The 16,731-nt window shown below is 46.0% G+C and overlaps 1 protein-coding gene across 3 annotated transcripts in view; it reads left to right on the top strand.

Moving 5' to 3' along the window:
- Positions 1-15,172, top strand: part of LOC311362045 (palmitoyltransferase ZDHHC14-like) — a 39,102-nt gene extending 23,930 nt beyond the window's left edge. For 2 of the 3 annotated variants that reach the window (XM_084481845.1, XM_084481846.1), the window contains exons 4-10: positions 1,337-1,489; positions 3,525-3,662; positions 4,819-4,867; positions 6,231-6,333; positions 6,536-6,645; positions 9,265-9,370; positions 13,849-15,172. In XM_084481845.1, coding sequence (XP_084337971.1) covers positions 1,337-1,489; positions 3,525-3,662; positions 4,819-4,867; positions 6,231-6,333; positions 6,536-6,645; positions 9,265-9,370; positions 13,849-14,355 — 1,166 coding nt within the window. In that variant the 3' untranslated portion in view covers positions 14,356-15,172. The remainder of the gene's footprint in view (positions 1-1,336; positions 1,490-3,524; positions 3,663-4,818; positions 4,868-6,230; positions 6,334-6,535; positions 6,646-9,264; positions 9,371-13,848) is intronic. The other variant, XM_084481847.1, reaches the window with a different exon arrangement.
- Positions 15,173-16,731: the final 1,559 nt, after the last annotated feature.

Genomic DNA, 16,731 nt, shown 5'->3' with positions numbered 1-16,731 from the left:
TAATGTCGCTTGTGTTTTTCGAATGTGAAAAGCGTTTTTGACATGCTGTTTGTTTGACACATCTCAGCCGCTGTAGATATGGCATATGCCAGGCTAAAAAATAAATAATAAACATTAATTCAATTAATGGTTCAGGACACATGATTGAAAGTCACATGATTGAAAGTTTTCCGAGTCATAATTAGTCTGCTTAATCAACGAATTGTGACAGCCCTGTAATGGCTTTCCAAGCAGTGGTGGCAGTTCATTTTAGGTGATTTATGTTTGTGTGTGTGTGAGTGGGGTCTGGCTAAAATACAGAAGATAAAACTACAACCAACCTCCAGAATGAAGGTTGATGGCATTGACGTTCCTCAAGCGGCTCAAAAGAAAAAGTAATCTCTGTAAGGAGTGATATCATGCCACCAGGTGCAAGTGAGATTAGCCATTACAAGCCGTTTGAAAATCTGCCTTTTCTGTGTTTAAATGACATCATAAGTCAGTGTCATCGTAGATGTACGATGCATAGATAAGCAACATTTGCTCCAGTCCACTGGGTTGGCTGGTAGACTGATCTATCCAGCATACATCTAGGTGGACACGCATAATATCACCCTTTAATGTTTGCCTCCGATGATATGATAGTTGAATAGTTGGTTAAATAAATATGACATCAATATTTTATCCTTAAACTATATTAATAAATAATTGTTCCCAGTGGCTTGCCTTATTCACTATTGTGCTCAGTGGTGGCTGCTTAAAGGGCAGTGAAGCCAGGAGGGAAGAGGAAGAGGCGGCATAATACCGAGAAGAATTGCACGCATCTCTAAAACACAGCAGTTACCAGAATGTACCCTTTCACAAAATGCCAAACAACTGCCTGTTGGCTGTTAATTCACTGCTCTCTTGTTTACGCACACACACACACACACACACACACACACACACACACACACACACACACACACACACACACACACACCACAACTGTTTGAGCGTGATCATCCCACTCATGTGCGAATTCATTCCCACTCAAACGCTTCAGAAGAGAAACCTCAAAGCCAGGCCTTGTAATATTGGGATGTAGACTCACCTTTTTACGCTATGAAAGCCTCATCTTTCAGCCATACTGGTAGTGATGGTTACGTGATTTTTGAGGCCATGGTCTGGTTTTTCCTTTCATTCATTTTATTTCCCTGAAGCCTATTTTACCCGATGAAGCATGAATTTTAGCCTCTGACGGGGACCTTCATTTAGTTTGCCAACACAAGCACAGAAAAGTATTAATTCTTTCTCCCACTTGTCTTCCCTTCCCTTTCCCCTCCCCTCTCCGGCCACCCTCCCTGCGTCGCCGTAGACCAGGCCAACGGCAGCACCAGCTACCGGCCGCCCCCCAGGACCAGGGAGGTGGTGATCAACGGGCAGACGGTGAAGCTCAAGTACTGCTTCACCTGCAAGATCTTCCGGCCGCCGCGGACCTCTCACTGCAGCCTCTGTGACAACTGTGTGGGTGAGTGCAAGAGGACGCTCAAGGTGTGCATGCGGACAAACGTGGGATGTGTGCGCGCGCAGAGCGCATGCAATGCTGTGCTTAGGCATGGGCTTGATAGTAACTGGCGGGACATGAGCACGTGTGTGGAGTTATCCTTGCCGTTTGGCGTGCGATGCAGCAGGCCGATAAGCTTGATTCCTTGTTTGGGAAACAAATCCAGGATTGCAAAAGATGTGTGCCTTGGGTACTTTTTCTTTTTTTTTTTTAAATGTAATTCATCTGGGAGGCACACAGGAGGGGAAATCAATGCGGTGGCTTGAGGAAAAGATGAACTATACAGATAAGTCAACAAAGGGAGCTGTGGCAGCCGAACTGGGAGTTTGGCTGCTGTTCGTGACCCTACACACTCCTCATTGAGTGAAGAGGGCCGATGGGGAGAGAAAGGGAGAGTGACGGCATGGTATGGAGACCTGTTCTGTCGTAGCCCCAGGGTACAAAAACGCATTGAGTACGTATTGCCTGGTATGGAAAGGTATGGCATGGAAATGGTTTAAACAAAACCAAAACAAATTTGCGCAATTGACAATTGTGCTGGGCAAACTTTGGCCTGCAGTGCAACTGGTCCAGACATCATTCATTAAAGCATGATTACATAAGCCATGGGCCTATATTGACAGCCCCATCTCTCTATTCCTAATACTGTCCACACCAGGGGGGTGACAAGCTCATTAATAACTTACCAGCCAGTCTTGAATCTTGAATGGGATAGACCATTAATGATGGCCAAGCCAAATTAATGGTTGCATCCCTTTATCCTGCCTTACGGTGCATACATATCCCAAAAGGCTTTGGAGTGGTGAGCTCTCACAGAGTTGAACTGATTGGAAGCTTAGCGAGCACATGTTTTCACACGATTCTTACTTGGCAGAGCCCAGTGCCAAAGCAACAATGAACTTTTGAAGATTGCTAGCACGAAAACATGTTCGCTGTGTGGTTAATTGATCTCTTCACTGTGATTACACATCACAATCAAACAGTATCAGATACCATGTCGTCGTTGCACACAGCTCTTGATAGAGGCAGCATCTTCATTCCATTAGCCTCCCATTAATGAAGGGAGAGGCCAGTCACTTATGCGCAGCGTATAGCATCTCTGATTGGCAAGTTAAGTATTTGCATGCTGTGCACAGAGAGACACCCATTGGGTCAATGGGTTTTTAGGCAGTATAATGATAGATATATCATATGAGCTGCTCTCCATGTATTATAATGTAGCTATGTCATTCTTAAAGCATTCTGCCCCTTTCTACTTCTATCCAATAATAAATAATTTATTTTGTAGTATCAATGTCTAATGTATCAATGTCGATTAATGTCTAAATATAGACAAACTATAAAATAAAATAAATAAAATATATTTTATGCAACCCGTCCCGAGCCCACATTTTCCATCCCCTGAGGATTCCTCCGAGGGGCCTTGATTAAGTTCTCCCAAGGTTATTGGACAGGCTATTGTTGACCGAGCCAAACACATCTTCCAACATGTGGACTGCACTGCTCAATAATAAAGGCCTGCAGCCGCTCAAATCCAGCTGCGGCAGTCCGTCTTGTAGCTGTTTGCCATTAGCAGTCAGGGAGCACTGAGTCAACGTCTGTTCAGAATGCTAGGCGGCAGTTTGAGCAGAATTTAGAGTTTTCCTGTCCGTCTGTGCGTGGTTGGTGGTGTTTGAGTTTGTTACTCTAGCTCATTGAATGTGCATACACTTGTAAGACTGATAAACAATTAGGGCAGTACATATATTTGTGTGTGTGTATTGGTATGTGCGTGTAGGTGTCCATCAATGTGTGAGATGCCCATGTCTGGCCTACTGTAAAATGATCCCAGGTGTTTCCCACACCCTAGGTAAAGGGAGTTCAATGTTATGGATTTTTTTTTTCTTTGCTCCTTCCCTCATTGAAAGGCTGGAACAAAGAGCAGCACTGCTCTCTTTTGAAATGCAGTTAATGTTATTCTCTGTCTGTCTCTCCCTCCCTCCCCGTCTCTCCCTCGCAGAGCGCTTTGACCATCACTGTCCCTGGGTGGGGAACTGCGTGGGAAGAAGGAACTACCGTTTCTTCTACATGTTCATCCTCTCCCTCTCCTTCCTCACCATCTTCATATTTGCCTTCGTCATCACACACGTCATCATACGTAAGTAGACTGAAGGCGAGCCGATTGGCGGATGCAGACACACCATACACAGCCCCCCCGATTCACAAAGAAAACATGCATTTGCTCTGGCAATCTGTCATTTTCTCTGTCTCCGTCTCTCTAAATGTCACCTTCTTTGTGACATTTCTTCTCGATTGAAATGGGTACGGGCGCGCACGCACATACACACACAGCAGTAAGTGGGTGCATTGAGAAATAAGAGCTTGTCGACATTGTGTATGTTGGCAGCTGTCTCAGCGGCGTTGGCATGTTTTGTTAATGTGTGTTTTGTTCACTCACTCATGGGCTGTGTGTGATTTGTCGTTGTGGCAGAATGACACATCCATGCTACATATGGGACAACCGGCTGAAAAACAATGGTTTTACGTTGCCACCTTATTTTTTGAATGGTGATCAATGTTTCATTCGCCGATTTGAAAAAAGGCATTGGTTTACTTGATTGAAACGAACCTTTTGAGGTATTAGTTATTTCAGGGATAATGTACAGCAAGCTGGAAATCTTAGAGAAAATAAACTCTTGACAGGGTGATGCTGGACATGAATCACCCTGAAGGGGTGTATTTTGTCACAAAAACACCCCCACAATATATATATATATTCTTATTGTATTGATTTTAAAATAAATGTATTGTTTCCGCTAATTAGATTAGACAGATGGCAACCGCCTCCATAGCAACGGCCTGTTATTCACAGCAGAGGTCTGCTAAACAGAAACAACACTACTGATTTCCATTTTTTCAAATCTGAATCATATCGTATTCATCAAAGCCGGGTAATAATGATATATATATAAACGGTGTAGATGACTCGTGATACAGAAGTCATGGGGGGCATATTCTGCTCAGACAGATTGTATTCTAGCTGTCTGTGTCTTTATGTCTCTCCATTCCACACTAATGGCAGTTAAATTGCACTAGCGTTGAACACGACTGTCCACCTAATCAAAGCCTCGCTGACCGCGCCTACTCAAGACACGGACCGAGCGACACACACCAGACCGAGACTAGCTCCAGCATTACCAGACACGGCCATCTGAAACGTGGCCTGTGTATTCTGAGCCCCGGTGCACGTTGTGGTTCCGGTCTGGAAGGCGTGTTGAACTCTAATCTGAAACTCCCATCCCTTCTGACTGCAGGGTCTCATCGGACTGGGTTCCTCAACGCACTCAAAGACAGCCCGGCCAGATATCCTTTCCATATATTCTCTGTTGTGCTTTGCGTAATCTTTGAGACGATGTGGGTCTGTGCTTCCAGCCTGGTTCGTCTCATGCCTTCACCGACTCCCATTGAGCTTCCTGCTCACTCGTGTGTCCGGGTTTAGTCAAGGGCACGGTCTCTGCGGTTTGACACAGACGGGTGTTGACAGACCTAACTCGCCGTCTGCGGCCAATGGGTCACCTTGTGCTGAACCTTGCTCTGAACCGTTCTCTAGTGCTGCAGGTTTTAAATAATTTCTGACAACTCTGCCGGTTTGTCTCTTTCTCGTTCTATCCAACCCTACACTCTCTCTTAAGTGTTAGACTAGCTAGAGCTACTCTAACACTTTGTGTCTCACTCTCAAATACGCAAGACACGAGTGACGCATAAACTGCATTTTCCTGACCGGCAAGGAAAACATTGGAATTCAGACAGCGATGACATGCTGTTCGATGCATTTATATTGTTGACATTTCACGCTCAGCCACCCACGTCATATCGTCCAACATTGAGCCACCAGCTATGAAGGCGGGGCAACTGTCCCCGCATCCACACGACTCTCTGCGCTGAATAAATGGAGAGATAGATGGGAGATGAGCCTAAATGCAGTGTGCCGTGTCTGTCACCTTCTCACAGTGTTTGGCTCTCATAAATCAGGTGGAGAGCCTAGAAACCCTGTTGCATCAATCCCCTCTCCGGTTGTTCTTTAAAAATCCAAGGAATTTCTCTTTCTATTCATCTGATTCATTCTCTCTGCCTGTCTCCTTGACTCCGTCCCTCGTGGTATGACACAAGGGCTACCAGGGCTACCAAATAAATAAAAATGAAATGCTGTGCCAGTTGTTGAACCGGTTGAGTCATCTGTGTGTGAGAGAGAGAGAGAGAGAGAGAGAGAGAGAGAGAGAGAGAGAGAGAGAGAGAGAGAGAGAGAGAGAGAGAGAGAGAGAGAGAGAGAGAGAGAGAGAGAGAGAGAGAGAGAGAGAGAGAGAGAGAGAGAGAGAGAGAGAGAGAGAGAGAGAGAGAGAGAGAGAGAGAGACTGGCTGAAAGATCTTGATGTTGCAGTAAGATAAATAGAGTTGGATGGCTATTATTGCAATGTCAGCATCTACTGTATCTTGGCTTCAGCTGCTGTGGTCAGTCATTGACGCTGCACTAGGAGCGAGCCAGTAGCTAGTTGGACAGGTCGATAAGAGCATACATTCTCAGGCAATGGGTAACCACACAAGCGGACAAGAGTGCTATAACCCTGAAAGAAAGCTGTGTGTGTGTGTGAGAATAAGAGGGAACATGTTGAGATGGATAGATGTGAAAGAGAACGTGAGCCCCATTGTCCTTAACTCCTGGTGCTACTGTGCTGGAGGTGGTGGTGTGTTTCTTCTCCGTCTGGTCCATAGTGGGCCTCTCAGGCTTTCACACCTACCTGATCAGCTCCAACCAGACCACAAACGAAGACGTGAGTATTGACATTGAACACACACACATACCATGATGAAATTAACATACAGTAGTGTAAAAAAACAGCTGACCCATTTGATATAATTGGTTCTATTTTATATTACACAATTCCTTACACAGATGCTTCTTTCATTTCTGATCTATTCACTACCGAAACATTATGTGATGTTTAATGATGTTCGTTAATGTGTGTCTGGCAGATAAAAGGCTCGTGGTCTTCTAAAAGAGGAAAGGACAACTATAACCCCTACAGCCATGGCAATATATTCACCAACTGCTGCGTAGCGCTGTGTGGACCCCTGCCACCCAGGTATGGAATGTGTTGGCGGGAGTGACCGACCGGGTTCGACCATGACCGCTCTGAGGCAATAATGGTCCGCTGTGAGCCAAGATCATTTCTGTCACACTCTTGCGTTTAAATCTTTTTTTGGGGGGGGGGGGGGTGTGCCACAGCATGCTTGATTTTTCAGCCCTATTGTAACACCGTGGTTTGGTCACACAAGCTGTCCGAGCCAATCTTGAAATAAAACTGCCCTTGGCCGCCAATTCCTTCGCATAGCGGCTGAGATGCGTCGGGCGCCAAATGGATTTCAAGCCTATTTCCGTCGCATCCAAGATCAAAGTTCTATTTTCGGTTTCCATTTTTTGAATCCTATGATTCCACGGTCGTGTTAGCCGTGTAATATCACAAGAAGAAACACGATCCAGCCGTCGGGGCGTTCTCCGCGTGTCCATGTGACTCGCTCGCTCGCACGTCGGCATCAGTTCAACGCGGTGGCGTACTCGGCGGGGAGATGTGTATGTCCTGTGCTACCAGCAGATAGCCACTATCACGACATTATCTCTGACTGCAACCCGGCAGCTCGCTTTGGCCGCGCGGCGTCGTGTCACGACGTCCTGTAGTCTAAAACCACAGACGGGGGAGTGGTGTAATAACGTGACCACGCGGGGAGAAGTTGCATACATACATACATACACACTGCCCCGTCAGTGTTTTTGGTGGAGCAGGGAGCGTCATCGACATTGCTCATAGGTAATGATGCTTTTAACTACGTTTTATGGGCCACAAGGCACACTTGATGACTGGTTGTTATTAAAAAAACAAAAGGGGACAAGTTGCACCGGATAGAACTGCAATGGAGTGTAATGTAGCGCTGTCCAGTCTGGCTGGTCATAAGGAAGTGCACATATTGGCTGCGGTGGTGGAAGCTAGGTGCCTAAATATAGGCAGCAGATTGGCTGCAGTGCAGGCAACTAGTCGTTATGGTAACCCAGTCCTCTTCCCTCTTTGGTTATTATGAGTATTGTGAAACGAGGAGGCAGGGATGACGATTTGCCTAGCAATCGATTGCGATGAAGCCCGGATGATCTTAAACAATGAGCCCGTGGTGATGCCTGGATAGGCTCTGCTATTCTGGTGGCTCGCTCCCACGTGACTTGAGCTCTGTCCCCATGGAGCAAACTGTCAACAGCCACTATGTTACTGATTACCCTGCTCACTGTGTGTGTGTGTGTGTGTGTGTGTGTGTGTGTGTGTGTGTGTGTGTGTGTGTGTGTGTGTGTGTGTGTGTGTGTGTGTGTGTGTGTGTGTGTGTGTGTGTGTGTGTGTGTGTGTGTGTGTGTGTGTGTGTGGTTGCGGTGATGAATGGCTACTATCAGAAATGGTTAGCTGTGATCACACACTCGCACATACATTCAAATGCATGCACGTCAGATTCACGTAGACAGGCACACACACACACGTACGCACATTAACCCAGGCAGGTTGTTGCCTAACCAGCTGTATCAGAGTCCCGCAACATAAATGATTGGACAGAGTTATTCACCCCAATGCTCGACCACATGACCTCAGTGATTGAGTAGCTATGGTGTGTGTGTGTGTGTGTGTGTGTGCGCAAGAGAGAAAAGATTAAGAGAGAATGGAATGTTTGTATGATTTATCTTACGAATGTGCAATGGCTAGGTACAGTATTTATCTAGCCTTACTCACACGCATTGTATAGAAATGTGCAGACACTCGCACAAACAAAATGTTTTTTATTCAAAGAAGATAACCGGATACAAGATCATTTCCACTGAAATCGTCACTCTCTTGTCAATTTTAAACTAGAAGTCATGTTTTTACATCTCATTTGTAAAACGCCATGGGCCTTGTTCACACGTGATAAATATCTAGATCCCACAAACACACACACTCTAGATTCAAAAATGTATGTGTTCACAGGAACGCCACAACCGTCTCAGCCTGTTCACGTGTGGGGGCATTTTACCAGAGATACTCTCTTCACATGTGCACTGCACGCAGATTTCAGATTTGTACTACACAATCTTATGGGGTCTCAACAAAAGCTTTCAGCGCAGTCGTTTGTTCTTCTTTTAGTGAAAACATACCATCCAGTTAGTTTAATACCGTCTCGATAGCAGAATCAACAGACCGTTGATCACATCAGCGGCAGCCATCTTTGTTGTTGTTGAAAAAGCCTCTGCAGCGTCATGGTATTCATCCCGCCTCAGATTAGATCAACGGTTGTGATCGGTCTGTCTATTTCGTAACTGGCAGAAATCTTTTTGCATGGGAGAGGAGCCAGACCTTAACGGCAGAGCAAATTAAACATGAGCTGGCCAGATCCGTCTGGTTCCCAGGCTAGCTTACACCCCCCCCCCCTCTGGAGGTTGTTTTAGCAGCAATGTCTGCGTCTCTTGTACAATCGTTCCCACCCATTCGACGTGGAATAAATCTCTGCATCATAGACCTAAAATCGTTTTCAATCTGCAATTTGTTTCAAAACACTAAGCCATGCTTGAGGCGCTAAATTATCTTTCTACCATTACCCCAGTATTGTCACCGGTATTAGGTGATCCACTAGCTAGCACGCCCATGTTTTCTCTGACACACCCTCACACTTTTTTCTTTTTGTCTTCTATCTAGTCTCATTGATAGGCGAGGCTTCATCCCATCAGACACACCACAGCTGGCGCCGCCAACCAATGGCATTGCAATGTACGGAGCCACCCAATCCCAGCAGAGCCATATGGTAAGACTGTATATACTTTCATTATATAGGAACCTATTGGGTCCATGTTGACTCTAGACATAATGTCTACAGATTTTGAACAATAACACGGCATACTTTTTTTTAGGAATACAAGGAGATATTTCACGTATTATTCATAATTAAACATTAAAATCTTCATCCTGTATATTAAGTGCAACAAGAAACAAGAGGCAGTGCAAGTCCTGTCATTCTAGACACCTCTAGACACCTAGGGCCCTTGTTTCCAGTACCGCTTCCCTACGACACCAGTCTCCACTCGCTGACTGCAGGGTTAGGGTAGACCCAGAATACAGTAGGAACTCTCACTGCTCCCAGTCCCTAGTTAGCACCGCAGGCGAGGAGGACGGACAGAGGGCCCTCTCTCCCACCGCCAGCCTGTACCACGGAGTGCTCTGCCAGCTGTTGGCTCGTTCTTTCATGTGCAAACAACAGCTCCCCTGTCTGCCACTCAAGTAGGCCAGAGCAGATCAACTTGATGTCAGACTGGGGGATCAGGGCCATAGTTGTGTTAGGGTTATCACACTTTTGAGCCTGGCTTGTGTGTCGTCGTGTTGAGTGGTCAGCAGGGGGGCTATATGATGTCAGGGGGGTGGACTCTCAGAAGCCCAACGCATTTACTTTACTCACTCTTAAGCTGCTTGCACACACGCTGCGCGGCAACTCGCCGCCTCCATTCATTTCAATGAGGGAAGGGCGGCAGAGGGGAGGCGGTTACAACTGCGGCGGTTGGACCAGGAAGCAGTTGCTGCCCACGTGAACGTGCACAGATTTTGCCCTACCGCTCAGCTTTCCCCTTGTTGAAACTTTCGGCGGCAGCGGCAGTAGCCGCTTTTAAAGACGCCTGGCCCTGTCACACCGCCGTGGTCATCAGGGCGGTTGCCGCGCGGCGGTGTGAAAGCAGCTTTACTCTTCCGTCTCATCTTTTTGGGTTGCCTCTTAAGTAAACATAGTGCACAGAGAGTATTCAAGGGAAACAGTAGTACACGCACAAGCAGACACACGCCAAACTCCCCAGCTTGCTCATGCATTTAAATCGGGTTTATTAAATCCAGTTAGTGTTTTCGTCTTTCCTAGATTCTCAAAAATCAAGTTGCTGAGGTTGTTAAACTGCGATTTAATGATGTTGCCTTCAGCCTCATATGCAATGCTCAACGTTATTATTATTCAGTCAGTCATCAGCGGGGAGGGAGAGCCGTGTGTGTGTGCGTGCCGCTCTCTGTCTGCGTGTGCTCTCATGTGCTGGAGGGATGCTGCTATTTGTTTTTTCTTTTCTCATCCATAGTTTATATACTACACACACATTTCCTTGTTTTCACCAAAACAAGATGAGAAAAGGGCTTGGGGAGATCAGAGTGACTGCTTGCAATGCCAGGCCATGTCCTGAGGAGACGTTCAAGTGAGCCTCTCTCCCCCCCCCTACCGCCTGCTGCACCACCAAATAACCATTACAGTCAGTCCTACTTTGGCATTGAACAGCTAGATCCAGCGTATCACCGAAGACCCTTTTCAAATCAAACGGCATCCGAGCACCCCAGTGTGGATCCAAACCAGCGTCCCATCACCAATCCACAGGCGTCCTCCCAACTGCCTTTAAATGTTGCTACCAATCAGAATCCGAGTTACTTTTATTGCATCTTATTGTACACAAGTGCACAAGAGTAACATTTCTTAGGCTTGCTTCCTCAACAGTCACATAGCAGCAACAATACAAGATTAGTAAAGTAAATAAAGATGTAAAAATAAGTAGCATCATCAATATATCACAATAATAATGATAAAAATAAAGTAAGTAATAATAAGTAGAGAAACGAAAACAGTGGTAAGTAATAAGTAATGAGGTGCAGTAAAGTGTTCAAGTGGTCGTGGCAGCAACCACAGTTGATTCTATAGTGATTGGATAGCACGTTGGTACTGACGTCCTGCTCCGCCAGTGAGTTGTCTGTAAGATGACTCCTCTGTCGACAGGTCCTAAACCTGCGAAGTGTCTCTCCATGTCCCACAATTAGCACACGTTGAAATATCCGCCATCTGTTCAGCGGAGTCGTTCGCCGTGATTAGTAAGCAGGGCCAGGTGCTGTGATTAATGGCCATTGTTACGCCGTTTTGATTTGTTCCTTGTACTCGTTGCACTCTAAATTGGTAACACATGGGCTAATGCAGTGGGCTGACTGAACGTAACCAGTGTGTTTTTTAAATCACAAACACCCCTTGTTTACTCGCAGCCCAACATGTTTTACGCTGTAAGGATGAATTTAGAGTTTTTTTTTTCTATTTTCTAGCATGTGGGCACTGAATTACCGGTTTGTGTTTTCGGGGCACCTCGTATTGTGCGTTCCCTGAAAGGGGCAGTTATCAAGGACCATTCACGAGCCGTCGCCATGGGAACGGCACATGCATGTCCTCTCTTGAGAGGATGTCAAACTGTGTCCTTTCATAACATTAAGAGTGCATTAATGTGCCCGCTAACAAAGGGAGCAACGTTTACCGCCTTGAGTTGAACAGAAGCCCAGGAAAAAATGAATCGAAGCACTGTCTTTGTTATTTTAAGCTATGGAAATCATCCATCGGGATAGCTCTTCCTCCCCGCCTTATTTCCTAACTTCCTTTCTGTCTCTTCCTTTCCGTCTCGTCCGTTGCTGTGTTTAGCGTGAGCTGCTGCCGTCACTCCTCACACCACAAAGGCAGGGTGACATAGAGGCGAGGACTGCTTTTGTGTGCTGTTGTGTGCAACACTCCACCGATGTGTGGAGGGTGATGTGTGGGGGGGTTGGCCCTCACCACCTGAGTGACAGTCGGCTCACCCAATGTCCACCTCCGTCTGTTGTCCCCAGAGCCAACGACAGTCAATGTGTAATCCTTCCTTAATTACATAATGACAGATGTATTACATTGACCGATGAATAGGGCAAGGTAGGGCTAGGCCTTTCTCTACTCGAGTAAATCCAGTCCCCGGTTCTGTCGGTTTGGCAAATGTGGCAGTGCATAAAGGAGCAGATGATGAATTTGATCATCTCTCTCTGTCTTATCAACACTTATCAACACACAATGCTACTCTGCAGCCTGGATAAACATGCCTATGTCATTAACGTGGTTGTAGTGTCAACATTGCAGTGCAGTTTGTATTGGTCGTGATACAAACGTCTATTTGTTTATAAGGAGGTATAGTTGACCATGCTAGTGTAGCGTGCTGGGTTGTATATTGGCCAATGACTAGCAGCACATTGCGTATTGACTAGTGGAAAACATTCCAATTAGAAATTGGAAGAGCGTTGCCTTGTAATTGACAGTCTATGAATATATCTCCACTGATTGATTTCAGTACCAATTGTATTGTGTGTGTGCACATACAACCACACACGCACATGCACTCTCTACTGTCAACAATCGAGCAATGCCCCAAGCTCTCCAAACACTAGCTGGTCTTCTGGGCTAACCTCGTAGAGCTGATAAGTGGCTGTTGCTGCTCTCCTTACTTTTATTATGAATTCATTAGACCACATTTGGATCATGGCTGCTTACTGTGGGTGTCGGTGCTGAGTCAGCTGCAGAACAACTGTTCAGACACCAGGAGTCTGGGGAATTGGTCTTTGTTCTGTAGTCGGGTCACTAAGTTCAGTCCCTGGTTCTTCAAGAGATCTTTTGTCTGCCTACAACGTTGATCAGTAGGCAGTAGCCAGGCTGTCTGAAGAAGAAGAAGGCAAGGGAAAATAGCAGCACAAATACCAGGGGGCTGTACATAGGCAGTTTGTTTTAATTAAGCAAGCTGTTCAAAGTAGGGTTAGGGTAGTAGCTTAGCTACAGAAAAGAAAACCCTGAATCATCTCGCCATCACCGGTCAATCCATGACTGGCATCTGATATGCTAGAGTGTACTAGATAAGAACAAGTTGATCAGGCGTTGTTTTACTCTGCTACCTAAACAGTGTGACCTCCTTTAGTGTCGATGCTGCTCTGGTCAGGCTGAGGCTGTGGTGAACAGTGATAGTGCTGAGATAACCTCCCTCCAGCCAACATATAGTATTGATGACTTTGTCCTAGCCTTGTTTCTGCCCTCCATTTTGGACACAGTCCATTTCAAAGTCCAGCCAATAGAGATCAATAGGCTTGGATTCAGTGACTTAATGGCTCCTCTTTTATCTTGTGGACTCCCAACATTGTTTTAAGAGGGGATAATTGTGTGTGTGTGTGTGTGTGTGTGTGTGTGTGTGTGTGTGTGTGTGTGTGTGTGTGTGTGTGTGTGTTAACATGTGGCTTGACGATATAACCATGTTACTAATGCTCCTCTTTCCTTTCCCCTCTCCCATCTATTCTGTTTGTTCCCCTTTCCCCACCTCATGCCTGCCTTCCTCATTCGCATTGCACCACTCTGCTCTGTCACCTCATTTGTCTGTCCGTCTCTTTCCTCATCCCATCACTGTGCTTCCCATTGAAACCACTCCCCATCCCTCCCTGCCCCAGTGTGACCAAGACCAGTGCATTCAGAGCACCAAATTCGTTTTACAGGCCGCCGCCAGCCCCCTGCTCCAGCAGAGCGTGGAGCCCATCATCCTGGCCACCTGCCCCGACGACGGGGGCTCCCTGCCCGGCCGCACCTCCCTCACCCCGGGGGAGCCCTGCAACCCGCTGCCCCTGGTCGGGCAACCCACGCCGCCCACCTCCAACCCCAACCTCAGCTGCCACGAGCCCGCCGACGTGCTGCCCGTCCACGGACACCCGCACAACCACGGACACACGCTCCAGCAGCAGCAGCAGCAGCAGCAGGACCCGGGGGGGCTCCACCACCATCACCACCACCACCACCACTTCCTCACCCCGGAGGAGGTGCCCTCGCCCCCGGGGATCCTGCCGTGCGGCAGCCCCATGGGCCACACCCACGGCATGCCGGCGAGCTTCTACAACCCGGCCAGCCAGGACTCCCTACACGAGGACTCTGTCCGGGGACTGGTTAAACTCAGCTCTGTGTGAGGCCAGTGCGCTCTCCTCCCATCCAAACATCCGTCCGTGCCACCCATAAGCGCTCCTGCTCTTTCATTTCCTTCCTGCACTCTTCCCCCCCCCCCCTCCCCCGACAGACTCTGTGTCAGATTCGGAGCGGCCTTTTCCCCCCAGCCTAACCCCTCGGGGCGTAAGGGGAACCTGAACTCTCAAAAGACGGGTTTTAATTCAGCTGCCAGGAACCAAACTGAATTAAAATGAAACCAAGCCAAAACTGTTCTGAGCGGTGAGTGCCCCACCAAAAATCCTCGTGCCAGGGTGAGCTTTTCCTGTCCTGGACTAATTGCCATTTTTTAGACGGTGCCAACAGACAGGACACTCTGTTGTCTGTCATGTACAAGCGCCCCCCCCCCACCGGCGCAGCCCACAGGTGACAGGGGTGGGACAGGGGCGGGCCCGTGGGCCACCTCAAGCAAAAGAAAGAGGAAGTGTCTCTTTGGACAGCACATTGTTTGTTTTGGGTTGCATCAAGCTGCTTTATTCTTCTCATGAATCACGGGTCTGGCCTTTTTTTTGTCAAACAAAAGTTAAGCCTATTTGTCCATTGCTGGTTGGACAACGTCTATTGCCTTTCTCACTCTTGACATTCTTGTTGGCAGTCAACAGTGCAATCAGAGACAATGGTTGAGGTCACCATATCACTCTGCTTTTTTTCCAAGTTTTTATTTTAATTTTATATATAAATAAATGTATATAAAAACAGATAAAGACAGTATTGTGCCTCACCATTGTTATTTTTTGTGTTCTTAAAAGTTATATTTGTTGTGGGTCATAATAAAAATACAACTTTTTCTGAGACCAGAGCATGTCCTCCTTAGGGTTACACAGCAGTGGTGTGAGAGTCACGCAACACAATCTGACAAAGCACTGCTTTTAAAGTCAGGCCTGTGACCAGGGCCAGCGTTCATTCTACACTAACATAATAATATATACATGTGTTTTGTTGATGTTTAACACAATGTCTCTAGTTGGCATTGGGTAGATGAGAGACCATTTTTCATGTTTAATATCCAGTTTAATAGGTAAGTGATAAACGCTGGCTAGAATAATAGTTCACTGTTGTCTGACAAAGCACTGCTTTTAAAGTCAGGCCTGTGACCAGGGCCAGCGTTCATTCTACACTAACATAATAATATATACATGTGTTTTGTTGATGTTTAACACTATGTCTCTAGTTGGCATTGGGTAGATGAGAGACCATTTTTCATGTTTAATATCCAGTTTAATAGGTAAGTGATAAACGCTGGCTAGAATAATAGTTCACTGTTTTCTTGACAGTCTTGACATTCTGCTACCATCTTGTGGACAAATAAGAAAGATGCACATTTCAATAATGTATCCATCTACTATAACAGGATTTAGTTTATATCTGCCCCAAAGAAGCCATCCATTAACATTTTGAAATCACAAAAAAAGCCTCAGGGATACAGAAACAGATTTTGCTTTTTGCTTTTAATATGGTCATATTTGTGTACTTATGATGCATCTGCCTGCTTATTATTCCATTTGATTTGTAAGTAAAGACATCAAGACTGTGACACATATAATGATGGTAATACATTTATTTGAAATAAAACAATTTCATAGTGCATACATTAGATAATACCTCCAATTAGACAAAATAAAAGGTAATGGAGTATAAAAGTGGGCAGACTACATTGATTCATCAGAATGATCAAAAAGGAATAAAATATCAAGTAGCTGGCTAACTTTAACAACTAAAGAACGCATATGTTGCACAATCTTGTTTGTATTTAACTGAGGTGGAATATTTCAAGTGGTCCTGCACTGTGCTTCAGGCCTACCACCATCATGTGGGAATATCCGGTTTCATGTTGAACATTGGGACTGTTTTTTGTTTCTTAACATACATTAATGTACAGCAACCTTTGTCCAAGTACCCAGATCTCATTTTAGGACGCCTTTGTTTTATTGGTGGCTCATGTTATTGAGGATGTACATTGTTACTTGTTATTGTTATATTACAGTATAAGTGCTAGTATAGACAGAAATTAACCTAGGTAAGCGGTTAGCTGTAAACAGTAGTGGTAACTCACATATAAGAGCTTGCAGCCTGCCGACCTTAGTTTGCTCATGCACTTGTTTTCCTTTAAAAAAAAAAGGCTGGCGAGTTGTACATTGGCCTTGAAATTTATGTTTGAACCTAGAGCTCCTCATTATCCGTGGTAAGTAAATGCTGCATTCGCCTGAAATCAGTGACATGTTGGCACCAAGAGACCCATCTAGCCTTGATGTTAATCAGCACAAGGCCACTCTGTTTTCTGAGCATCCACTGTCGGTGTCATTGCCGAGACGGTCTTCAGCACCAGCGACCAAAACAAAGTG

The sequence above is a fragment of the Micromesistius poutassou genome, assembly GCF_964030765.1.
Source record: "Micromesistius poutassou genome assembly, chromosome: 17".
In the NCBI taxonomy this organism is placed as follows: domain Eukaryota; kingdom Metazoa; phylum Chordata; class Actinopteri; order Gadiformes; family Gadidae; genus Micromesistius; species Micromesistius poutassou.
The sequence above is the reverse complement of the archived record's forward strand: the minus strand, read 5'-3'. Positions and strand labels throughout refer to the sequence as shown.